The sequence below is a fragment of the Solanum lycopersicum genome, chromosome 12, assembly GCF_036512215.1.
Source record: "Solanum lycopersicum chromosome 12, SLM_r2.1".
NCBI lineage: Eukaryota > Viridiplantae > Streptophyta > Magnoliopsida > Solanales > Solanaceae > Solanum > Solanum lycopersicum.
Genome location: NC_090811.1, coordinates 3,393,894 through 3,419,096, shown reverse-complemented (window position 1 = coordinate 3,419,096; position 25,203 = coordinate 3,393,894). Strand labels below are relative to the sequence as shown.

Here is a 25,203-nt window from a genome sequence, read left to right as displayed (position 1 = left end):
TACCTCATATTCAAATCAATCAATTAAAAATGTCGATGAACTATCATAAATAACTTTTTGTTTTTTACGAGGCAGAGATAAGATTTACGTCTTTTGTATTTAAAATTTTATTATGAACTTATACTGAATATATTATAAATATTCTTACCACTAAACTAATATATGTTTCACCTTATAGAAATATTCTTATCATTAAATTAATGTAAGTTTCACCTTAATAAATTAATTTAATTATAATAAATTAATATAGTTTCGTGTAAACATCGAGTGCAAAATTATTTTACCTGTATACTTCATGTGAGGTACACGTAATTCTTTCTTGTTCAGAGGATATGAAAAAGACATAGTTTAAAAATAAATAAATATCTACTTCCATTTATTATATGAAGGCACAAATTTAAACAATTATTTTAGTTTCATTATGGGCAAAAATATAATAATTATTATATACTATATTATAATTATATCTACAATAGAAACAAACAGTTTCTTTTAAAAGAAAAACCAATTTGTCAGAAGAAATCTCTTTAAACAACTTCCCATCTCACTGATATTACAAAAAAAACAACAAAAAAAACTAGATCTTAAAACTGGTTGATTTATAGTTATCGCGATCTGATCTGGACATCACTGTTATTAAAAAAATTACAAGTTTTTTAAATCACGTTAATCATGATTTAAGTTAATTTTAAAAGAAACAAAATTGAATATTAAACAAGGGAAAATCATGTAATCAAATGCATGAAACCCGCTTTGTGAGTGAGATATAAGACTTTTCGTCATAAATTTAAACTTAATCAAACCATAATATAAGTACAAAATATCTAGTCGAAAACCAAAAAAAAAAAAAAGGATTTCGAAAAAAAAAGAAAGAAGAAAGAGACATCCCATCTAATAATTGACTGAGACAAGATAACTTAAATCAACAAGTTATACTCCACGCTTTTAAAGAACTTATATACGTCTCATGTCTTAAAAGAACTTATGCGCCACTGGACATAAGTTAAATTTTAAAATACAAAAATTAAAGACCAGTCTATTTAAAGGACGAATCGTGTAACTAAATATATAAAATTTCTTTTGTCGTGAGAAAGCCGTTTTAACTTGCAATATAAAACTTCTTAATACAAATATAAATTTAATATGAATATAGAACATCGAATCGAAAATAAAAAGAAAGTGACATCCCATCCAATAATTGACTAAGACAACACATTTTTGAATGATCCAATCTTGCTCCATATCATGCTGCTATCTTTACTCATCATTCTTATTTTCTACTTATACTCAAAGTTTACTCATCAAATTAAACAATTCTATTTCAATAATAATAATAATAATAATACTAACAATACCAAAAAATAAACAACTTTCCATTATTTTTTCACTTTAATTCCCTACCTAGCTTTTGATTAATTTCAATTCTTCAAGTTACTTTTTCTTTATCACTTCATGTTATTCAAATACAAATTCATGAATTTAAGTTATATACGTTGACAGTTTAAATAAAGACGGACACTACGAGGTACAGGTGAAACTCCCTTTCCATGTTTCAGTTTGTTTGTCTTACTTCCCAATTTAGTCTGCTCGATAAGGCATGAGTTCTAGTATCATGAGTGTTTCTTCATAGGAACATCCGCGAATTTGATCAATTATGGTTTGTCATTTGTTAACAAACATAGATATATATGTTCATCTAAGCATATACTTTGATTTATTTTCTTCTTTAGCATAATGTTTGCCTTCAAAATTTTCCGTTTTTAACGACTATATTGGTTTGTTCTGAATGCAGTGAATCGTTAACTGGTTTCGTTGGAATATTGTTACTTGAGAGGGAGGCAATGTTGCTTCATCTCTTCTTTTCATTGTTCGTGTTTTTTACTTTGATAGACAATGGGAATGCTGGTGTAACGAGTTCATTTGTTCGTAAAGAGTTTCCAGCTGTTGATATTCCTCTTGATAATGAAGTGTTTGCTGTTCCTAAAGGTTACAATGCTCCACAACAAGTAAGTTACCTTTACCTTTTGTTCTGTTTTGATCTTCTACAACAATATATTGCGAACTTGATATAATATGTTCAATTCGAGTATAGCATGATTTATATAACTCAAGTGTGAAATTGCATACTCAGACTACAATGTTGTGTATGATCATTGTTGTCTTGACCTAGGTTCAACTGTTAAGGTATTGTCTGCTTTGGCCCGACCCTTATGAGTTATGAGTCGACTCTAGGATTTTGGGCCTTCAGGTTTTGTGCTTTTAACCAAAAGATGCCTCAACGGTTGAATCCTGAACTCGTTTTATATGATCATAACGATATGGGATTTGCCTAAGGCAAGTGTTGTGGAAGATCGTGGGGTAACTAGCACACAATCACACCATCAAAGCAAATACAGAAGAGAATGGTAACACGAGGATTTAATGAGGTTTGGCAAAGCCGAGTCCTCAAGGAATTTGACAACAATCCCCCTTTTCGAGTTCAACCTCTAGTACTTCTCTTCTCGTGTGCTGTTACAACTGTGTAGGTTGATGATGAAATACATTGTAATATCGACTACTGTACTCATAATCTTCGTGTGCAATGTTCTGTCTGCTGTGGATAAAATGCAGTTACTTATTATGCTACTAGTTCTTTCATGAACATGTTTTTTCGAGATAACAATGTGTTTCGTGTCATCTGAAATGCTAATAACTTCATTCTATTATAGGTGCATATAACACAGGGTGATTATGAAGGAAAATCTGTAATAGTCTCATGGGTTACACCAGATAAACCGGGGTCTAGTGAAGTACGTTACGGATTATCTAAGGGAAAATATGATTTTACAGCTAAAGGATCATTCACAAACTACACATTTTACACCTACAAGTCTGGATATATACACAAGTGCTTTCTTAACGGACTTCAGGTAATAAAAACTCTTCGTTTTATAGTTTCAAGGAAAGAATCGCAATGTCATCTCTTTGTTTAAGTGTCATATACAACATGCTATTGTATTTGCATAAAGTTCTGTCTAGTTTGATCAGTTATGTTTTTACCTCTGTTATAGTATGACACAAAGTATTACTATGAAATCGGAAATGGTGACTCTGCTCGGAACTTTTGGTTTGAAACTCCTCCAAAGGTTGATCCAGATGCTTCATACACATTTGGTATCATAGGTGAGTAGTTTATATATTTCATTTCCCATTTGTCTGAATTATACTTTACAACATACTGACGTTTGTGCACGTCTGAACTCTTATCGTGTATTTTTCCACTATTGGTAGTTCAAATGTATCATTTTTAGTGTTTCTGCGTCATTCTTTCCAGGTGATCTCGGACAAACATATAATTCTCTTTCGACTCTTCAGCATTACATGAGTAGTGGAGCTAAGAGTGTTTTGTTTGTGGGAGATCTATCTTACGCGGACAGATATAAGTATCATGATGTTGGAGTCCGTTGGGATTCATGGGGACGCTTTGTTGAGCCAAGCACAGCATATCAACCGTGGATTTGGAATACCGGGAATCATGAGATAGAATATATGCCATATATGGTGAATTCCTGCAACACAGTTCAACTTCATATGTTTAACACAGGTGTTGCTAAATGCTATATGCAGAATTATAGCAATGTTTTAAAAAATCGACTGTTTTTCTTATTTTGAACAGGGAGAAGTAACTATGTTCAAGTCGTATCTGTACAGATATCCGACCCCATATCAAGCTTCAAACAGCACTAGTCCGCTTTGGTATTCCATCAGGAGGGCGTCTGCTCACATAATTGTGCTATCAACCTACTCTCCTTTCGGTAATTTATCCGTTCCTGTTTCATGATTCTTGTTTGTTTCTGTTGTTAGCTGTTTTTACCTTGTCAATCTTGAGAATATAATCAAGTAAATGAAAACGCGTTCTCCCTAAACGATTTAACCTCTGAAATGAGATGGTCACACACTTCAATATGGAATCAGACTACACCACTCATTATTAGAAAGAATTTTTTTCCACGTACTTTGTCCACGAGTGAAGAAAGAATAGGCTTCTTCATGTTTAGAATAAAGTAATCGTTCTTGATGTTCTTAAACGCGAAGCAACAACCTTAAGGCCCTTATTTCAATGTTTATAGACATAACGAGAATTGTTGTGAAGTAAGTATTTGTTCACATAGGTACTTAGTCTGTATGTTTTCTATAATGCAGTAAAATATACACCACAATGGAAGTGGCTGAGAGAGGAATTCAAAAATATTGACAGAGAGAAAACTCCTTGGCTTATAGTTCTTATGCATGTTCCTATCTACAACAGTAATGTAGCTCATTTCATGGAGGGAGAAAGTATGAGATCCGTCTTCGAAGCATGGTTTATCGAACACAAAGTTGATGTGATCTTTGCTGGTCATGTCCACGCCTACGAAAGATCAGTAAGTCACTTCATTTCATCCTACTGGTTTTCCAACTCGTCCGAATACAAAGAAAAAAAAGAGAACAAACATGTGATACTCCTGTTTCAATTTGTTTATCTAGTTTTGAAACGGACTAAAAAGGGAAGTAAGACGAACAAAATGAAACGGAGGGACTGAGGGAGTATGTATCTTAGTAGGAGGGCTCATTTCCTTCTTCTGAAGTTGACAATGCTAAAAAGTTTCTTTCTCTTTTCCAGTATCGCATATCAAATATACACTTTAACATCTCGAGTGGTGATCCCTATCCTGTACCTGATGAAACAGCTCCAGTTTACATAACTGTTGGTGATGGAGGAAATAAAGAAGGTCTTGCTGCAAGGTAAGTTACATGTTATTGCAGAGAATCGCTCGTGAATGGCATTACAATGCACTCATTAGGTTAATGAACTAGGTTCATCTCTAGTACATGAATTCATTCGATCCATTTATTAGAATACATGTACTGCACTAGTAAGATTTTAGAAGAACACTTAAAAATACGTATGCACTATAAACATATTGGGATATTTGGAGCAACGGTCAAGTTGTCTCTGTGTGACCAACATGTTACGAGTTTGAGCCGTGAACTCAGTAACTGATCCTTGCATTAGTTTATGCTTTCTACATTACACACTCCCTTGTGGTGTGGCTCTTCCCCGGACCCTGCATAGACATGTGATGTATCGTGCTTCGTGCTTATGTGCTTCAACTACCTTATAACTTCTTAAATTGCTCTACAACTATAGATTCATTTGTTTATTTCTGCAGATTTAGAGATCCTCAACCAGATTACTCAGCTTTCCGCGAATCCAGTTATGGTCATTCTACACTAGAGATTAAGAACAGAACACATGCATTCTACCATTGGAACAGAAATGACGATGGAAAGAAAGTTAAAATCGACTCATTCGTGTTACACAATCTGTACTGGTCAGTATGATCTTCCTACCTTTGCAGAATATATTTCATCTGGAAGAATCTGAATTGAATTTTCCTTTTAACTTACTGTAGTAGATAATCTGTCTTATTTTCCGAGAACGAATATCAGTAGTTACATTGTCAGTATATAAAAGTTAAACTCACGCGATTTATGGTCATGCAGGGGACAGAATCATCACCAGAGAAAGTCGAAACAAAATCGTCTCCGTTCACTCATTTTAAACAGAGCTTCAACTGCACAACTGTGAGAACATATTTCTGCAACTTACTCTCAAATTAGCTGCAGTTTTATGGCCATAGATTTTAATATCTCAATGGGCAATGACAACTAATAAGTTTGAATATCTATTTGCTTTGTTGGACTATTTGGCTAATTATTTGAGCCGAGGGTCTATCAGAAAACGTCTGCGTACACACTACCCTCCCTAGACCCTTGTTGTGGGATTATACTGCGTATGTTATTGGACTATTTGGCTTATTTTCCACCAAATATTTATCATTCAAATAAGAGTTTGTGCTGTTTACTGCATCATTTCAGTTTCTGAAGAATTATTTTATTTGAATATTCACTATGCATTTACTTAACTTGTGAATTATGATTAATGTTCCTATATTTAATAGGCTAGTTTTTCTTTAGAGAAAAATCTTAGCCGCCATTAAAGGTTGTAATGGAGCAATAAGTACTCATATACCCTTAACAAAAGGACTCGAATTTGACCTATGGATATGAAGTCTTTTTGATAAGGAGCGTTTTACTCCCTAAAGTGGGACTTCCCAGCATGAATCCGAATTAGTCAGACCCAAAGCAGGTACCGAGTGGGAAACCAAAAAGGAATAAAAAATCTACTTTTAGATGAGATGGTCCATCACACTTGGTATCATAGTAGGCAGAGGTCTTAGTTCGAGTTTCTATGCCAACCATTATCAAAACAAAGAAAATTCACATCCTTACCCCATTTACAATGAATCAAGCTCACACACGCGAGGTTGAGGTGAAGACATTATTAAGTAAATAAAAGTACACTCAGATGGTCACACACTTCAACAAATGAAAAATTGTCATTAGCCAAGGCTAAAAAGTGAGTTGCTAGTAGTACATAATAACTTCCGACTTGAAAAGTTACTCAATTTTTATTCTTGTCCAGCTTCAACTTCAGCTTCTGTTCAAAAGTTTCACAGCTTTACAATATCTCTCTTCTGTTTATAATAAATCATGTACAGAAATATTCGATTATACGTGTTGTCGTTCCCAGTCTATTAGGGAATCAAAGAAATGTTACTCCCTGTACAAACTAACAAGAATGTAAACCTGAAGTTTGATGTTCATCATTAGTGGTCTCTGTATATTGGCTGTGGATTCCATTTGAGATGCAGGTTCAGTTTCCCTGATTTAGCCTCAGCTAATTCGTACGAGTCTTTGTATTCACCTTCCATTAGAACCCTTGTTAAAGTCAGTATGCATCTTCCCATGAAATCCTGTGAAGAAAGTTGGAAGCATTCGAAAAAAGTATCAATACAATAATCAAGAAATAAGATATGACAAGTGTACTCTCCATACTTGCACGTAGGGGTGTTAAATGGGCGGGTTAGGCTAAATTTGAGCGGGTCAATATGAGTTGTCCGCTCAAAGATCACTCGACTGAGATGGGAAGGATCAAGATGAGCTAAACAATGGATCATAGGCCAACATGCCCATTACATAAGCGTTTTCCAATGCTTAATGATATATTGACATAATCATTTAGCTCATTGTTTACTAATAATGTGAAACAAGTAATGGGCGTGTTAGGCTATGAGGTGATGAAAGATACTAATGATGTTAAATAAGTGCTTAATGATATATTGCGTGAGGACCAAAAATATTCATCGGATAATCATATGGAAATTATTCAAGGGGCAGATACTCTTACCTTTCCGAATGTGTCATGGTCCCAGACTTCCAGCATAAGCATATCATGTAATCCATCCTCAACAACAAAGTCAAAAGTTTGATTCCATACAGGGTTTAGACTTTCATTTACAACCTAACGGAAGCAGATAATAAACGTTAGATAGTTTTTTGGGAAGTGATAATCAGTATCATAAAAAATTAGATGAGCGATGTTGTGACATGGATGCTGAAAATTCATATAGCCGACCCTAATTTGCTTTGGATTGAGGTGTAGTTATTGTTAGTACCATTCAGCAATATATCTAGTTATGAATGTTGATGCTCGATGCAAAGTACTGTAAACAAGAATAATACGAACTTGGTGGTTCCCATAGACTCAATATTAGTAGAGGTGGATTCAGGATTTGAACCTTGTGGGCTCAAGTTCAGGGTTTTTTTTTTTTCTGATAAGTTGTTCGACTTTGACATTATCCAACAATTCATTTCATTTACTGGGGTTGAAATCAATTATTTGTACTTATCGAGTGTATAACACAGAGTACGAGCCAAAGGCTACATAGAGATCATATGCAAAAATGAGGATCATGGCATATTGTTTCTTCTCCTACTTACCGAAAAAAGGAAAAACATTATAAATAAATTTACCGAGAATTAAATAGTACGAAGAAAGTATACCCTGGTTTTGTTCTTGATTTGAGCCTTCTTCATGATCAGAACGACGTAGGGGTCAGCCTTCCCCCCTATATCAGCTGGGGGCAGATCATCAGCTGATACCACAGTAACAGAAAGTACCCCTCGTACTATTACCTCTCTTCTATTGTTGATTTCACTTCCGTTTGGACTAGCTTCTTTTCCTTCTGCTGAGTTTTTAAGAACTCTCTCTAATGAAGTCATTGACTCATTTTGAGAAAAAGGGTTACTTAGCCCATTGTTCATGCCATTCGGGCAGTACAATAGCTCCAAGTGCACCTGGCAAAAGATAATGAGAACAGTTAACACATCAAGCACAGAGACTATTCTATGTTTTCTGCTAACAATTACTATTCACAGGACAATCGGTGCCAACAATGCCGGAGCCATTATTAGAATTTTCAATAAGGGAATGCAAAATAAAAAGAAATAAATTCACCAGGAAGCCGAGGGGATTCAACATCTAGTGTATATACATGAAAAGTAAAATTGAAAAGGAGTTCGGATCCTCTGGGTACCACAGGCACTCATTTTGAACAGTAAAATGCTGTTTAATATAATTATTGCTGAAAAATCACTAGCTTTCCAACATTTTTGATGTCGTGCATATATTTTCCATCAAATTTACAAGTACTATATGTGGTATATATCTAGCTACTACAGCATGCATCTGACATAGCCATGGAAAGTAAAAAGGAGTCGGAGTCGTCACCTGGCCCCTATTTTTCTGATCTCTCTGAATTTCCAAATCTTTCACCAACTTCAACCAGATATCCTTCACTTTACCAGGCTCAAGCTCATTCAAACATATATGGGCACATCCAATTAGTTCAGCTGACTGAAGCCCTTCATCGTCATAGATTTTTACCACCAAGTGTTGTGTCAATGGATCTTCGACTACAAACTCAAAATGCTCATTCCAAATTGGGTTCAAATCGTTGTTCTGAAATAAAGATTCTTACTTCAATCTTAACTTGATCGAATGAATTAAAGAAACTTTTCCAGAGAAATAGAGATAACTTACAATTATTTTGCTCTTCTTCATTCTGTCTCGTAGAGGGCGTACATATAATACAGCGAAAGGATCAGATTTTCCAATGATGTCTTTATTTGTTAACTCCTTTGCTTGAACAAGTTTCACCTCCAATACTCCGGTAGGCTTCAGTTCAAGGTCACTGGTAAACAAGAAAATAGATATCAATAAGGATTAAGCAGTTGCCAATCAAAATCTAAATGTTAAACTTGTCTTTTTCAGTTAACATACATATGCAAAATGATCCACTGAAAAATTTCTTTTACAGCTCCGATATGAACATGAGATATATACGTAGTTGCATGACATAACGTTTTGACTTTCCTAGTTCAACGCAAAATGGATGGAAGTCCGACACAAGTTGAGGGGACTACTCTTCAAATCTTAGTCCTAATTCTGCTTTTGGAAATCTTGTACTCCCTTCGTTTCAATTAGTTTGCTTGGTTTTGACTTGGAACGAAGTTTAAGAAAGTAAAAGAAAACATTCGAATCATGTGGTCTTAAATTAAAGATACATAGAATGTATCCAAATGTTCTTTGATCTTGTGGTCTTATAGATGTCACGTGGAAAGTTAGAGTTAAAGAGTTACTAAAAAAGGAAAGAGGAATTCCTTTTTAAACGGACTAAAATGGTAAACAAGTTGGAATGGAGGGAGTATTCTAAGGTCCTTCCGAGGTCCAACGACTTGAACCAAGATTGGGGCAGGCCAAAGATAAAGTGGATCAGTGAAACCAAGATTGTTCAAAGAATTCATCATTGTCATTATCAATACCTATAATCCCCAGGTAAAATGGGAATAACTTTTCGAACTGGCCATGTGATAGAGTCTTCAACAGCGTCCCGGATGGTTCCCTGGAGAAATAAAGTCATTTTAGTACACCTAGAGTGTAGTAAATCATAACTAACATTTGCTAAGCTTTCTATTTTATGACTGCATAAAAAAAAATTCAAGTTCAGGCAAACAACTCAAAGCAGCAAATTCGTTGTTCCTCTCTTTTCTCAAATGAGAATAGTCCTAAGAATGCACTAAGAAACAAATTGTTGTTCGAAAATTTTCACACAACACTCCTTGATTCTCATAAAGTATGTGCCATTTCATTTTTCAAGTAAATACCGTTATCCATATTGAAATACAGAAGTTTTAGGCAAGTTCAAGACAACATAGAATGTTTACCAAAGAAACATGAGAAATAGTTTTATCTTGTTAACATGTCGTGAATCAAGCTCCCGGATTTCCTAAACAAGGATGAAGTTAACCACTACAAAGACACCCTATCCTTGTAGTTATAACACTAAGCCACTACTTCAAAATTTTTACTTCTTTCTGTTCCTTCCGTTTCTCTTCTGAGAGAGAATAAGGGGAAACAAAATAAGGCTTGGCTACGCCAGCCAAATATCCATGGCATCAGTAGGCCTTCATTACATCTCATCAACTTTATCAAAGAACAATTACATCCACATCAAACAGAGAAACAGATTTAGTGGTAAGAGTTCGCCCAAACCTCAATTGCATCAGAAAGGCCAGGAATTGCTGTCATGTCACCACCAATTACTTTAAGCGTAAAATCCAGCTTTTTCTGCAAACAACGAATGTACTTGTCATTCTTCCTATAGAGTTTAGGTGTGAGATATGCATGTGAGTAGCCTTATCCCGGTAAAAGTAAGTGACATCTGCACACACACGGGAAATGCAGAACTAAGACAGTAGCACTTACAAAAGAGTTGAGATTCTTTTTATAAATGTTAATCACACTGATTTGTTTAATTTAAAACAAAAGAAATAGCTTTAGCTTCAATTCTGGATTGTGTAAATAACATGCTTAATTTTCTTTTATTTTAAGTATCAACATGATGCCAAATTGTTCAAGGGTAAGTATCAATAATATGCTTAAATTGATCTATGTGCATGTATGCACCAAAGTGATACACAGGCAAATGAAGGATAAAAGAAAATTTGAGGTTTATACACCTTCTGCCTTAGAGAATAACATACAGCTCCGAAGCAAGGAAACTCATCAACAAGTGGCCTGAAGATGAGCCTGAAAATACCAGTAAACGCGATGTTTTTCACCTAAATGAAAGGAGAACAATAATCACAAAGTTAAAATCAGATTCATAAGAGTTTGACCATAGCAAGATACAAATATTTCAGGAACCAAAATATAAACTTGTGTGGATAAATTACTGGCGTCTTCAATTATTCACTCTTAAACCGTGCAACTCTTCTAGATTACTATTAAGGACGTATCACAGGGAATAAAATGACATTAACTTTTCATTTTGTGCTCAGCCCAAGAAAAACACAAAAGCACAAGCATGTCCATGAAAATCATATGCGATAACTAGCAAGTGTAAGCCACAAATACAGACTAGTCAAGCTGAAACAGTTGTTTGTTCCCATTTCAACAAGCTCTTATAGAAAACATATTCGATAAGTACAAGCTCTTTCAGAAACAATAGACGCAGGCTTGAGGACATCATGTAATACCAGTGGGTTCTTCAATTTGAGTATTCAAAGAGATAACAGAAACATTTGCATCTCAGCAGAAATATCATGTGAAGCAGTTAAAGTATGTGTCACAGCTCTGAGGTGAAAGTATGTTGTTCGGATTCTTCAAAAAATGTCGACGGGTGCGTGCCAGATACTCCAAAAGTAGTGCAACGTTGGAGAATCCGACACGGGTGCGGCTACATTTTTGGAGAGTCCGGGCAACATATGGTGAAACTAATTACCTGCACTGGTAATGCTACACCAACATAAGTCATGATATCGAGTATTATGCTTGGATTCCCATCCCATTGCATCTCTAATTCCATAGTAATACCCTCATTTCCATCTTCAATAATAGAAATCCCTGCAGTGGCATATATATGAGATCAAGCAATTGTTAAATGTAACAATAGTCATCCTCACAAGCAGTTTCTTTTATTAAGGATCAACTGATACGAGATGATAAGATTTCTCTTTGAGGATTGAATATCTTTTATACCCCAGCCTGTCTCAAATTATTTGTCACATTTTGACATCTCAAGAGGCTATAAATGGCAGGAAAATGTTATGCCATTTTTTTAGATGGCGGTGGTGTCCGTGCAGGGAAATGTTATTGTTGAATGCCTTGAATCAAACCCGTTACAACCGGAAAGGACAGGGGTCTCGCTGCCCGGTCAGCGAGTCCGGGGGTCCAGGGGGGCGACGCGCCCCCTGGCCTGGGGTCCGGGGGGCGCGGAGACGCCCCCGGCCAGACGGTATACAATATTGTTGTATTGGGCCCTTAATTATCTGTCAATTCTGTATGTTGGGCCCAAGCCTTTTAGGGCGTAGCTTAGCACTATATATAGACGCTATGACAAATCCTATTCTGTAATTCTGTTCTTGCCTCTCCATAATAAAACTGCTCCCCCTCTTCCCGTGGACGTAGCCAATTTATTGGTGAACCACGTAAATCTGTTGTCTTGGTTTTCGCGTTTATATTTTCTCGTATTATATCAAATTCCGCATAACAGTTATGCTACTCCAAACATAAGCATGCCATGAAGACCGAGAGGACTGATAAGTTTGTTCATATGTATAAGTGACTCCTAAAACTCTAAGGTAGTACAATATGCAAGAGCTTTGAGACATGTTACGCCAGTCATCGTCTACTAACCTGTAAATTGTGGAGCAACTGTACCAAGAGTGAACTTGGAAAATTTCAAAGACGCCAAAATCACAGGCCTATATTGTTCCAAAATTGGCTCAACACTTGACTTCACTAGTTCTGATGCTGCCTGAATGACCATATATACCGATACCGACTCAATTAGCAACAAAGAAGTCCAACATCACAAATTAGAACCAAAAAAAGGGGGAAATGGAAAATTGCAGAATCGCAATAGAGTGGAAAACCAAACTATGTACAGACATTGAACCCCTAACCTCATCCACATACGGCCAGATCTTTTCAAGATGAGAATTAAGCCATGCCAACTGTAAGAACAAAATTGAAAAATTAACAAGGTCATTTTTTGCCCTCAACAAACTAAACCACAACATGTATTCTAGATAGAAATTAAACAAAGTCCATAAAGGGAAAGTCTTGCAACCAAAGACCACAATTTGAAACACGATGCACAAATTTAATCTCAACGATGTTATATGGTCACTATGTGCTCCAAAAACAGATAAGGACATTAACGGTGTGTTTGTAATCTCATTTTTTCTGATTTTGGCTGCTAGAACATATATTTTGTGAAGATATTTTCCACCAAAAAGGAGCAAACAATTATCTCAACATATAGACATTATTATCAATCTTTACTACTCGAATATTTTTCACCAAAACACTATCCGATTTGCTTATTCAATCTTCAATAAATGTCCTTCTCCCAGAAAAAGAATTCCATTCTCTAACTAAACACGAAAAACATTTTCCAGAAAATAAGTTTACAAATTTATGATAAATGACATTGCTTTAGCTAAAACTACCACAAAATCCAGTAGCTTTGGTTTAACAATATATTAATATTATAAGATACAAAAATAGTCTTTTCAGTCAATATTGCTAGACTCTTCAAAAATGGTGAGTGTATAATTTTCAGAAACCCAACAAAGCAAAAAGAACTGTGGTCTAGAACCCATATAGACTAAAAATTCTGACTTCACCTCTACAACTTACCAAATACATAAAAAGTTAAAGACTTCACCTTTTGCTGATTTGAGAAAACAACCCAAGAAGGGTATTGTTCTGGTGTAAAGATTTTTCTTGAATCTTCCACTGTCATTCTAGCAAATGCAGCAATTCCACTAGCCTTCACAATTCAACCAAAAAAACAACATAAATACAAAATTAAAAAAAATCCAAAAAAATTGAAGTTAAAAAAAAAACAAAGACTTTAGTTGACTAACCAGATCAGTACGCTGTTTGGATCTAGCATTTTCAGATTTCACAAAAGCAACTATTATAGCAAGTCCAAATGCTATTCCAAACACAACCCCTAAAACAAATGACATTTTTATCCCACTTTTTCTTAAATCCCCTCTTCCTTGTTCAATGATTTCTATAAGCTAATAAACTGAAAAAATTCGAAAAGATCTAAAAAAAAGGTGAGATTTTGAATCTGTTTTTGGAGTTTTCTTCTTATGGGGTTTTCCTAAAAGATGAATTCTTGAAAAAACTTACATCTTGAGATTCACTAAAACTTAAAATTGTTCAAAGAAAAACTCAAAGTTGGGATCTTTAATCAGTTTTTTGAAGTTTTCTTCTGGTGGGGTTCTTCCAACAGGTAAATTCTTGCCAAAAATAAAAAAACAATCAAAAAGTATATCTTGAGACTCAATGAAAGTTGGAATATGTATTGAAAAATAATTTCGTTTTAATTTGTTTATCTAGATTTTATCGACTTGATATCAGTTTAAGAAAGTGAAAAGTTGTTGTATATAAATAAAGAAGAACTTTTAATGATATAATACTAAATTAAAGTTATATACTATAAAAGATTAAAATATTATTAATATTATAGTCTTAAATAACGTATATTACGCGAAATGTTGAAACTAAAAAGATAATTAAAATTATTTTTTTTGAAACAAATTAAAGTATAAAATATGATAAATAAGTTAAAACAAAAATATATTTCTATAAAATAAATTGAATAAAAACAAATTAAAACGGTGAAAATACATTTTTTCCAATTTTCTTTCTTGTTATAATCAAAGCTTTGAACGGCCATAACCAGACAAAGATACTTTAATTGTTTTCAAAGTGTCCAAAACTAAAATTAGGAAAAAAAAATAGGAATGTCATTTTTCTAACAGGTGAGTTGACTTTTTCTAACCAATTATATTTTGCCATGTAGTCAAAAATTATATAAAGTTTTAATTTGTCTTTCTTAATTTTTAAATAATTTGATTATATTTCTCGTTTTGTTAAAACTAAATTAAATTTTGGGAATAAGTCTATTTAGTCCATCAAAAATAACTTTCACATGTAGTTTTGTATAGAACACGTTGCCCTTTTAAAAAAACTTTTTCCTTATTGATAATTAAATAATATGAAATAGTTGTTGAACAATCAGAGACATAATTTTCGTTAATAAAGTATAAATAATATACGTAAAAAATCTATCAGAATCAAAATCTTGAAAATTAATACTGAGTTACGGATCATTTTAAGGCTGATTTATGTATAGAAAGATGCAGAACCACAAAATTATTAGCCAATTCTGTAGTTTTGGGTACTCTTCTAAATAAAAAAAAATTAACTTTCTAATATCAAGTGATTTCAATCATAAACCAAACTGATCTATTTGCGTTTTTTCTGTTTTGTTATGCTGATGAGCTATGTTGTTCTGATTCTCCTAAAAAGAAAATGATGTTGCGTTTGTGTTGGTTTCATAAAAAAATGCACTACTTCTGAAGAATTCAATACGTAGCCGTTGACATTTTTGAAAAAATCTAAAAGTGATATAGCTAATGAGTGTGGCTGTGTAGAATACTTCTGTCAATTTGAAACAGAAGCAAACTAACATAACTTGAATAACCATTGATAGTAAAATAACACACATATAATTATTTTTCTAATAAACAACAAATAGAAAATTAAAAATGATAAAACAGAACAGTTCAGTAATTAGTCCACAAAATCAAACAAAGACAAGTTGGCCCTCTCAATCTTCCATTAAGTCCGTCGTCTCAGAGCTCTCTTCTTTGTCCTTCTTCTTTTGTGAGGCATGAGTCCATCGAAAAACTCAACAAACCATATTGGCTTACGATATTTAAACATGAAACTCCACATGACAGTTCCAACAACTAGTCCACAGCTATAGCCTATGACTACTGATTCCCACGTAAATCCACTAAAAAAATACGACTCTGATGGTTGAGGAACATGTGATGAACCGCTCGTTCCACATTGCTTGGATAAAGGAAGACCACATAAATCAAGGTTTCCACCATACGAGTCATTCGAAAATGTGTTGAATTGTAGACCTTGAGGAATCGGACCGACAAGAACATTCTGAGAGAGGTTTAAGACTGCTAGAAATTTTAGTCTTGTCAATTCAGTCGGAATATTTCCAGTGAGCCGATTCCAGGAGAGATCCATTGCTTCAAGCACATTCAATTGTCCCAATTCGATTGGAATATCACCTTTGAGATTGTTACGGGATAAATTGAGTAACCGAAGTGAGCTGAGATCCTTTAGTGATTTCGGAATGACACCTTCAAAATGGTTGCTTGAGAGATCTATCGTTGTCATAATAGTGTTGATTCTTTCTAGCTCAATATCATGGCCTTTGATCACCAAACTCACTGAATCTTCATACATCGAATATTCACTCAATTGTTCCATATATTTGATCTCACCTTTGTCTCCGTCATCTAATTTAATCATCGCACTGAAGTTCTCAAAAAGTCTTGCAGGTAGTGAGCCGCTAAATTTGTTACAAGAGAGATCAAAAATCCGCAACTTGGGAAAGTAAAACTTCTTCCTACTACTTAAATGTCCATGGAACTTGTTCGACTTCAATATAAGGACCTGCAGCTCTTGAAGCATTCCGAGCCAAGCTGGAAATGTGTCATTTATAGCGTTGTTACCCACATCAAAGATTTCTAAACGAAAACAGTTGAGTAATGACATTGGAACAGTTCCTTCAAATCGATTACCATTTACAAGAATGGTACTCAATAAAGTGCTGTGTGCACAAAACGGTGGAAGACTCCCAATGAAATTATTTCTTCTTAAGTCTAGCACGGATAGCTCAACCATGCTGCCCAAGCAATGTGTAATCGAGCCACTGAAGTTGTTGTGTGATAAATCTAAAAGGCTAAGATTGCTCATGTTACAAATGGATGAAGGTAGTGGACCGTGAAGGGAGTTAAATTTCAGATCAAGATACCCTAGATTATGGAAATGCAATTGTGGTAGGTAGCCTGTTAATGAATTATATGAAAGGTTCAGAAACCGCAATGAGTCCCACTTCATACCGCTAAACCAGTCAGGGATTTGACCATGAATCTTATTGTTAGAAATATCCAGCACCGTCAGTGTCTTTACATTTCTCAAGAAATGTGGAAAATCCTTCAGTTCACAAGATGATAAGAACAAAGATGATAGGCTAGGAAAGGTGATGTTTATTCCCTCATCAACGGTGATGTTATTTGATGAAATTCCAAGGGTTACAAGATTTGTGAGATTCACAAGTGATTGAGGAAAAGAACCACTGAGTTGATTATGGCTTAAATGCAGGTCTTTTAATGTTGGGTTTGCTTTGATCACTTCATCGGTTAGTCCTCTGAATCGGTTATGTTGGAGCGACACTGAAGATAGCAAAGGTAGGCTAAATACCCAAGATGGTATGGTACCATTCAGTGAGTTGTATGAAAAATCCAGCTCGGTTAGGTTTGGAAGCATGCCTGCGTTGCTAGGCAGTGGGCCAGATAGGGAATTACTCGACAATCCTAAGTATTCAAGATGTGTCAAACTTAAAATTGAAGAGGGAAATGGACCGATGAATCTGTTTTTAGAAAGATCTAAATGACGTAGCTCTTGGAGGTTAGAGAAAACGTCTGGAATTTCACCTGAAAAAGAGTTGGATAAAAGATCCAAACTTGTCAGCTGTTTCAATTTAGAGATTGTTGAAGGAATATGGCCAGTGAAAAGATTATGAGATAAAATCAACTCCCTAATTTCGGTTAGGTTGCCAACGGAATCTGGAATGGAACCCGAGAATTGACATTGTTGGAGGTTTAAGTATTTCAATGAACTCAAGGTGCCAATTGAATCAGGAATCTCACCGGAGATGCCAGTGTATGCAATACTCAACTCCAACAGAGTTCTGCTTGGGTGGATCTTTGGAAAAACTCCTTTGAGAAGATCATTGTTACTCAAATAGAGCATTTCCAAGTTTGGCAGAAGGAAAAAGTTCTCCGTGAGAGCACCTTGCAGATTAGTATCGTAAAGATCAACGTACCTTAAGGAGGAAGAAGAGATATTGACAGGTATCGGAGAAGAGATGTTGACAAGAAAGAGAGAAAGTAGCTCCAGATTTGTGAAGTTGTGAAGCATTGCCTCAAATGTTCTCTCATTAAGTTGTAATCCAAAACCATAAGAAAGATCAAGGGAAACCAAATTAGAAAGGTATGAGATTTCTGTTGGGATTTTCCCATCGAAGGTAAAATAAGAAAGGTTGAGATGCCTCAAATTCGTCAATCGGCCAATGTTATGTGGGATCAAAGAAGGATAAAAGTCATTGTAAGCAAGATTTAGTGTCTGCAGATGATGAAGTTGGAAGAGACTGCTATTGGGATGAAAATTGCCAACAAGCTGACTACAACTAAGGTCCAGGCCAATAACATGACCGGTTAACACGTCACAAGTAACTCCGTCCCAAGTACAACAATCTTTACTCTCATTCCAAGACTTTGTTTTTGGGAAAGAAGTATCACACAGGGAGTAGTCGGATTTAACTTGTAAGGATTGCTTAAACTGAAGCAAAGCGGAAGCTTCAGTGGGAGAGCAAAGATGATGATCAAAGGAAGACGAAAAGCACAGACTTATTAGCAACACAAAACAGATAAATGAATAATAGAAAAACAGACTCATGACCATTTTTTTTGTTGGTTTGTTTTCAGCAAATAACAGGATGGATGTTCTCTTCTTACAAATCAATCAGCATTAACCATATATACTAGTTCTGGAACACGTGTGCTGCACGTGCATTCTATGTTAATTAGAACAAATTGTTGAAATAATAGAATAAGAAATAAACATATCCAGACAAATAAAATTGGGTGCTTGCCCCACATCTACCACTAACTATCCAGAATAGGTTGTAAAAAAGTTCAAGTCATTTTCCAGAAAGACTCTCAAAGTCTTTAAGTCTTGGTTGATGGTATCAATTTCCAAATTTGGCATAAATTGAGAAAAGAATAATATAACTTTGACATCACTAACTACGCAACTTGTGGTCGTACTACTCACTTTTAACAATTTGTTACTTCATATTTTGTATTGTTCCACAAAACTTTTTAGAGGACGGTAACAAAATAATTCTCTAGATGATGTTGTTGTTCATTTCGAGTTCATATATTATCTCTGCAGTGTGTGTTACGCAAGATGATGTGAAATTGGTCCTGTTACGTAACACTCACTATAAAAAAAATCTTCTTGATCTTGACTAAGTCAACTGAGAAAAAGAGAAAAAACAACAGTTAAAGACATGATTTGACTCCTCCATTTTCTTGACTCCTACTTAGAGTATGTAACAAAACGATGATACCGTGTGGAATTTTGAAGTAAATTGAACCAATAAGTGGTCCAATTTTGTACATTCGACATACTCAAATATTTGAGATAATATCTCAGATGCACATAACTAATTAATACTCATATTACTAATACCCGCACAAATAATACCTACGTTATTAATACAAGCATAACTATATCCACTTACCAAACGACCCCAAACTATGCACAACTTGTGGTCCATGAATGACTACTAACAACTTGTTACTCATATTTTGTAGTGTTTCACAAGACTTGTTAGAGGACGGAGAAGATTTAACCCTTAACTAATTTTCTCTAGATTTTGTGTTCATTTAAGGTCATCCACTATCTCTGCGGTGTGTGTTACAAAAGATGGTGTGAAATTGACCCCGTAAGTCTGCAGAAGTTGTCACAAATTTCCAATAAGAGAAACTACTGCTTGACTAAGTCAAGTGACAAAAAAGAAATGAAGAATAATTAAAGACATGATTTAAGTTCTCCATTTTATTCAAAATTTTGTGGAAGCAATGAACCATTGAATTCATTACGAGAATAATAAATTGAGGCTTAGTGACTTTCTATGAAAAGAACTATTAGTTGAGTGTCTGGCTATTAAAAAAAGACATAGTTAAGTGACTTTGATGTTATGAGTGAAAGTTGAGTGACAATGAGAGATATTAACTCATTGAAGTTCCCTACATCAAAGACACATAAAAATAAAAAGTGAGCTGAGATCCGTTAATGTTTTCGAAATGACACCTTCAAAATGGTTGCTTGAGAGATCTACGGCTGTCACAATTCTTCTGATTCTTTCTAGCTCAATATTGTTTCCTTTGATCACCAACCACACTGAATCCTCATACACTCCGTTAACATATCCAGTAAGACTCCATGGTTCCGTATATTCAATCTCACCTTTGTTTCTGTCTCCTAATTTGATCATCGCTTTGAAGTTTCGAAAAACTTTTGCAGGCAGTGAGCCACTGAACTCATTATGAGCGAGATAAAATATTCGCAACTTGGGAAAGCAAAACTTTTGCCTTGTACTTACAGGTCCATGGAACTTGTTCAACTTTAATATTATAAGGATCTGCAACTCCCGAAGAGTTCTTAGCCAAGCTGGAAATGTACCATTTATGACATCGGGACACGCCCTTCAAATCGATTACCATTTAAGACAATGGTACTCAATGAAGTGCCGTGCGCACATAATGGTGGAAGACATCCTGTGAAATTGTTCCTTCGCAAGTTTAGTACCAATAGGTAAGACATGTTCACTAAGCAATGTGGAACCGAGTCAGTAAAGTAGTTATGTGATAAATCTAGAATATTAGGGCTGCTCATGTTACAAATGGATGAAGGTAGTGGACCCTGAAGAAAGTTAAATTTAAGATCAAGAGACTCTAGACTATAATAATGAAATTGTTGTAGATGGCCTACTAATGAATTATGCGACAGGTTTAGGAACCACAACGATTCCCACCTCTGGCTGCTAAACCAGTTAGGTATTTGACCATGAATCTTATTATTAGAAATATCCAAGAACTCGAGTGTCTTTACATTTCTCAAGAAGTGTGGAAATTCCTTCAGTTTACAAGAGGGTAACTGCAAAACTACTAGGATAGGAAAGGTGATATTTATTCCCGCATCACCGGTGATGTTATTTGATGAAAGGTCAAGGCTATACAGGTCTTCTAATACTGGATATTTTCTGAGCACATCACATATTCCACTAAATCGATTATGATTGAACCTCAACTCAAGAAAACAAATATTAAAGACCCAAGAGAGTATTGTGCCATTCAATGAGTTGTATGAAAAATCCAGTTCAGTTAGCTTTTGAAGCATGCTGGCATTGCTAGGCAGTGGAACAGATAGGGAATTACTCGATATGTTTAAGCTTTGAAGATGTGTCAAGCTTACAATTGAATAGGAAAACAGACCGATGAAGCTGTTATAGACAGATCTATATAACAAACTAACATAACATGAATAACACAAATACAATTATGTTTCTATCAAACATATACAAACAACAGACAGAAAGTTGAAAAGATAAAAACAGAACCAGAAAACTTCACTAATTAGTCCACAAAATTAAACAAAGACAACTTGGCCCCTCTCAATCTTCCATTAAGTCATCGTCTCTGAGCTCTCTTTTTCGGCCTTCTTCTTTTGTGAGGCATCAGTCCATCAAAAAATTCCACAAACCATTTTGGCTTGCGATATTTAAACATGAGACTCCACATGACTGTTCCAACAACTAGTCCAAAACTGTAGCCTATGACTACTGATTCCCAAGTAAATCCACTGAAAAAATATGACTCGTCTTTATCTTCTGGTTGAGGAACATGCGATGAATCACTCGTTCCACATTTGTTAGTTAAAGGAACACCGCATAAATCAAGGTTGCCACCATATGAGTCATTTTCAAATGTGTTGAACTGTCGACCTTGAGGAATTGGTCCCATGAGATGATTTTGAGAGAGGTTTAAGATGGCCAGAAAGTTCAGTCTTGTCAATTCCTGTGGAATCTTTCCAGTCAGCCGATTCCAAGAGAGATCTAAAGCTTCAAGCATATTCAATTGCCCCAATTCCATTGGAATATGACCTATGAGATTGTTATGAGATAAATTGAGTAGCCAAAGTGACCTGAGATCCTTTAGTGTTTTCGGAATGACACCTTCAAAATGGTTGCTTGAGAGATCTATGGTTGTCGTAATTGTGCTGATTCTTTGTAGCTCAAAATCCTGCCCTTTGATTACCAAACTCACTGAATTCTCATACGATGTGACAAATGGCGAATTCAACAGAGATGTCATGTACTTGATATTTCCTCTGTCTTCACCATCTAATTTGATCATTGCCTTGAAGTTTCCAAAAACTTTTGCAGGAAGTGAGCCACTGAAATCATTACGAGAAAGATCAAAAATTCGCAACTTGGGAAAGCAAAACTCAGTCTGACACATACTTATAGGTCCATGGAACTTGTTCGACTTTAATATAAGGACCTGCAGCTCTTGAAGAATTCCGAGCCAAGCTGGAAATGTGTCATTTATAGCATTGTTCCCCACATCAAGGACTTCTAGACCATTACACTTGAGCAATGACACAGGAACAGGTCCTTCAAATCGATTACCATTTACGACAATGGTACTCAATGAAGTGCTCTGTGCACATAATGGAGGAAGATTCCCTGTGAGATTGTTCCTTCTTAAGTCCAGCGCCGCTAGTAAATCCAAGCTTCCCAAGCAATGTGGAACAGAATCACTGAAGTAGTTATGTGATAAATCTAATAAGATAAGTTTGCTCATGTTACAAATGGATGAAGGTAGTGGACCCTGAAGGGAGTTAAATTTCAGATCAAGATACTCTAGACTATAGTAATGAAACTGTGGTAGGTGGCCTGTTAATGAATTATGAGAAAGGTTTAGGAACTGCAACGAGTTCCACCACATGCCGCTAAACCAGTTAGGAATTTCACCACAAATCTTATTGTTAGAAATATCCAAGTACACAAGTGTGTTTATATTTCTCAAGAAGTGTGGAAAATGCTTCAGTTGACAAGATGATAAGAATAAAGATGATAGGCTAAGAAAGGTGATATTCATTCCCTCATCAATGGTGATGTTATTTGATGAAATTCCAAGGGTTACAAGATTTGTGAGATTCACAAGTGATTGAGGAAAAGAACCACTGAGTTGATTATTGCTTAAATGCAGTTCATATAATGTTGGGTTTATTTTGATCACTTCATCGGCTATTCCTCTGAATTGGTTATGTTGGAGAGACACTGAATAAATCATAGGTAGGCTAAACACCCAAGATGGTATGGTACCATTCAGTGAGTTGAAAGACAAATCCACAGAAACTAGCTCTTGAAGGATGCTCACATTATTAGGAAGTGGGCCAGATAGGGAATTATTCGACATGTATAAATATTTAAGACATGTCAAACTTAAAATTGAAACGGGAAACAAACCGATGAAGCTGTTTTTAGAAAGCTCTAAATAATATAGATCTTGGAGGTTAGAGAAAACATCAGGAATATTGCCAGTGAAATGATTATTAGATAAATATAACTTTGTAATTAGTGTTAGGTTGCCTATGGAATCAGGAATGGAACCAGAGAATTGACATCCATAGAGGTTCAAGATATTCAAGGAACTGAAGTTGCCAATTGAATCTGGCAGCTCACCAGAGATGCCTGTGTATGAAATATCCAACTCCATTAACAGAGTGTTGCTCCGGTGTACCTTTGGAAATACTCCTTTGAGAAGATTATTCCCACTCAATTTGAGCGTTTCCAAGCTGTTTGGAACAAGGAAAAAGCTCTCTGTGAGAACACCTCGCAGATTAGTATTATCAAGATCCAAGTGCCTTAAAGAAGAAGAAATATTGAGAGGTATCGGAGATGAGATGTCGACGTCAGAGAGAGAAAGTAGCTCCAGATTTGTCAAGTTGTGAAGCATTGTTTCAAATGTTCTCTCATCAAGTTTTAATGCATAACTATTAGAAAGATCAAGTGAAACCAAATTGGAAAGGTATGAGATTTCTGTTGGGATTTGTCCATCAAAGTCAGAGAGTATCAGATGCCTCAAATTCGTCAATCGGCCAATGCCATTTGGGATTGAAAAAGGAGGAAAGTAATTGCAAGCAAGGTTTAGTGTGTGGAGATGATGAAGCTGGAAGAGGCTGCTATTGGGATGAATGGGTGATGAGATGCTGCCAAGAGGGAGAGCTAGTAACTCAAGATTTGTAAAGTTTTGAAGCATTGTTTCAAATGTTCTCTCATCAAGTTCTAATGCATAACTATTAGAAAGATCAAGTGAAACCAAATTGGAAAGGTATGATATTTCTGTTGGGATTTTTCCATCAAAGCCAAGGAGTATCAGATGCCTCAAATTCCTCAATCGGCCAATGCCATTTGGGATTGAAAAAGGAGGAAAGTAATCGTTATAAAGGTTTAGTGTGTGGAGATGATGAAGCTGGAAGAGGCTGCTATTGGGATGAATGGGTGATGAGATGTTGCCAAGAGAGAGAGCTAGTAACTCAAGATTTGTCAAGTTGTGAAGCATTGTTTCAAATGTTCTCTCATCAAGTTGTAATCTATGATAACTATTAGAAAGATCAAGTGAAACCAAATTGGAAAGGTATGATATTTCTGTTGGGATTTTCCCTTGAAACCAAGCATCAGAAAGGTTGAGATGCCTCAAATTCCTCAATTGGCTAATGTTCTGTGGGATCGAAGAAGGATAAAAGTCATTGTAAGCAAGGTTTAGTGTTTGGAGATGATGAAGTTGGAAGAGGCTGCTATTGGGATGAAAAGTGCCAACAATCTGACTGCAACTAAGGTCTAAACCGATAACATGACCGTTTAACAAGTCACAAGTGACTCCATCCCAACTGCAGCAATCCCTACTCTCATTCCAAGACTTTGTTTTTGGGAAACAAGTTCCATCACAGAAATAATTACAGGACATAATTTGAAAGGATTGTTTGAACTGAAGCAAAGCGGAAGCTTCAGTGGGAGAGCAAAGATGATGATCAAAGGAAGAAGAAAAGCATTCATTTATTAGCAACACAAAACAGAGAAATGAATAAAAGAAAAAGAAACGTCCCATTTTTTGTTTGTTTGTTTTCAGCAAATAACAGGATGTTTGTTCTCATTTTACAAATCAAAGGGCAGGATATATATATAATAGTTTCAGTTGTCATACATAAATTGAATACCTATAGGCTATAACCTACTGATTAATGTAATCATACGAGTAAAGTTTCGAGAAGGTACGATATACACAAACTTTTATGAAGTAAGAATACAGAGATCAAAAAATTTCAACAAAAAAAATATAATATGAAGTTAGAATAATAAAATCTTACTCAAAACATTAAGACAATGGTATTGAAATAATTGCGTTGAATTAATAAGTTGATATAATAATATTAAAGTAGTATTGATTTCATTATATAAAAAATGA

The 25,203-nt window shown here is 35.2% G+C and overlaps 4 protein-coding genes and 1 pseudogene across 6 annotated transcripts; 1 reads left to right on the top strand and 4 right to left on the bottom strand.

Moving 5' to 3' along the window:
• Positions 1–1,283: 1,283 nt before the first annotated feature.
• On the top strand, positions 1,284–5,895 carry LOC101262785 (bifunctional purple acid phosphatase 26). 3 transcript variants are annotated; one of them, XM_004251686.3, is made up of 10 exons: positions 1,284–1,531; positions 1,793–2,006; positions 2,709–2,909; positions 3,051–3,162; positions 3,314–3,540; positions 3,656–3,794; positions 4,183–4,403; positions 4,643–4,764; positions 5,193–5,354; positions 5,527–5,895. In XM_004251686.3, exons 2-10 carry the CDS (start codon positions 1,842–1,844, stop codon positions 5,609–5,611), a joined length of 1,434 nt encoding a protein of 477 aa, XP_004251734.1. In that variant the 5' UTR covers positions 1,284–1,531; positions 1,793–1,841; the 3' UTR covers positions 5,612–5,895. The 3 variants fall into 3 exon arrangements, with proteins under 3 accessions (XP_004251734.1, XP_010313807.1, XP_010313806.1); XM_010315505.2 differs by having other exon boundaries at positions 1,309–1,525; XM_010315504.2 differs by having other exon boundaries at positions 1,527–1,657.
• Positions 5,896–6,403: 508 nt separating this feature from the next.
• LOC101262491 (synaptotagmin-5-like) lies at positions 6,404–14,721 on the bottom strand. Its single transcript, XM_004251685.4, has 13 exons — positions 13,864–14,721; positions 13,662–13,766; positions 12,895–12,945; positions 12,626–12,746; positions 11,712–11,833; positions 10,948–11,049; positions 10,481–10,555; positions 9,751–9,830; positions 8,969–9,119; positions 8,657–8,887; positions 7,930–8,223; positions 7,274–7,387; positions 6,404–6,839 (listed from the first exon to the last, which is right to left on the bottom strand). Exons 1-13 carry the CDS (start codon positions 13,966–13,968, stop codon positions 6,693–6,695), a joined length of 1,698 nt encoding a protein of 565 aa, XP_004251733.1. The 5' UTR covers positions 13,969–14,721; the 3' UTR covers positions 6,404–6,692.
• A 677-nt stretch (positions 14,722–15,398) lies between these two features.
• LOC104644838 (receptor-like protein Cf-9 homolog) lies at positions 15,399–20,458 on the bottom strand. Its single transcript, XM_010315500.3, has one exon. The coding sequence runs from the start codon at positions 18,563–18,565 to the stop codon at positions 15,635–15,637; it is 2,931 nt and encodes a 976-aa protein (XP_010313802.1). The 5' UTR covers positions 18,566–20,458; the 3' UTR covers positions 15,399–15,634.
• On the bottom strand, positions 19,923–21,070 carry LOC138340689 (receptor-like protein 53; annotated as a pseudogene).
• A 27-nt stretch (positions 21,071–21,097) lies between these two features.
• LOC104644839 (receptor-like protein Cf-9 homolog) lies at positions 21,098–24,933 on the bottom strand. Its single transcript, XM_010315501.3, has one exon. The coding sequence runs from the start codon at positions 24,844–24,846 to the stop codon at positions 21,361–21,363; it is 3,486 nt and encodes a 1,161-aa protein (XP_010313803.1). The 5' UTR covers positions 24,847–24,933; the 3' UTR covers positions 21,098–21,360.
• Positions 24,934–25,203: the final 270 nt, after the last annotated feature.

Bases quoted from the DNA above. Each gene is read 5' to 3' on its own strand.
- LOC101262785 (XM_004251686.3), top strand. From the start codon at position 1,842: ATGTTGCTTCATCTCTTCTTTTCATTGTTCGTGTTTTTTACTTTGATA. The intron at 4,765-5,192 runs GTAAGTTACATG...TTATTTCTGCAG, and splicing joins AAAGAAGGTCTTGCTGCAAG to ATTTAGAGATCCTCAACCAG. The intron at 5,355-5,526 runs GTCAGTATGATC...ATGGTCATGCAG, and splicing joins GTGTTACACAATCTGTACTG to GGGACAGAATCATCACCAGA.
- LOC101262491 (XM_004251685.4), bottom strand. From the start codon at position 13,968: ATGTCATTTGTTTTAGGGGTTGTGTTTGGAATAGCATTTGGACTTGCT. The intron at 11,834-12,625 runs GTTAGTAGACGA...ATGCCACTGCAG, and splicing joins AGTTGCTCCACAATTTACAG to GGATTTCTATTATTGAAGAT. The intron at 8,224-8,656 runs GTGACGACTCCG...ATCTTTTGCCAG, and splicing joins ATCAGAAAAATAGGGGCCAG to GTGCACTTGGAGCTATTGTA.
- LOC104644838 (XM_010315500.3), bottom strand. From the start codon at position 18,565: ATGGTCATGAGTCTGTTTTTCTATTATTCATTTATCTGTTTTGTGTTG.
- LOC104644839 (XM_010315501.3), bottom strand. From the start codon at position 24,846: ATGGGACGTTTCTTTTTCTTTTATTCATTTCTCTGTTTTGTGTTGCTA.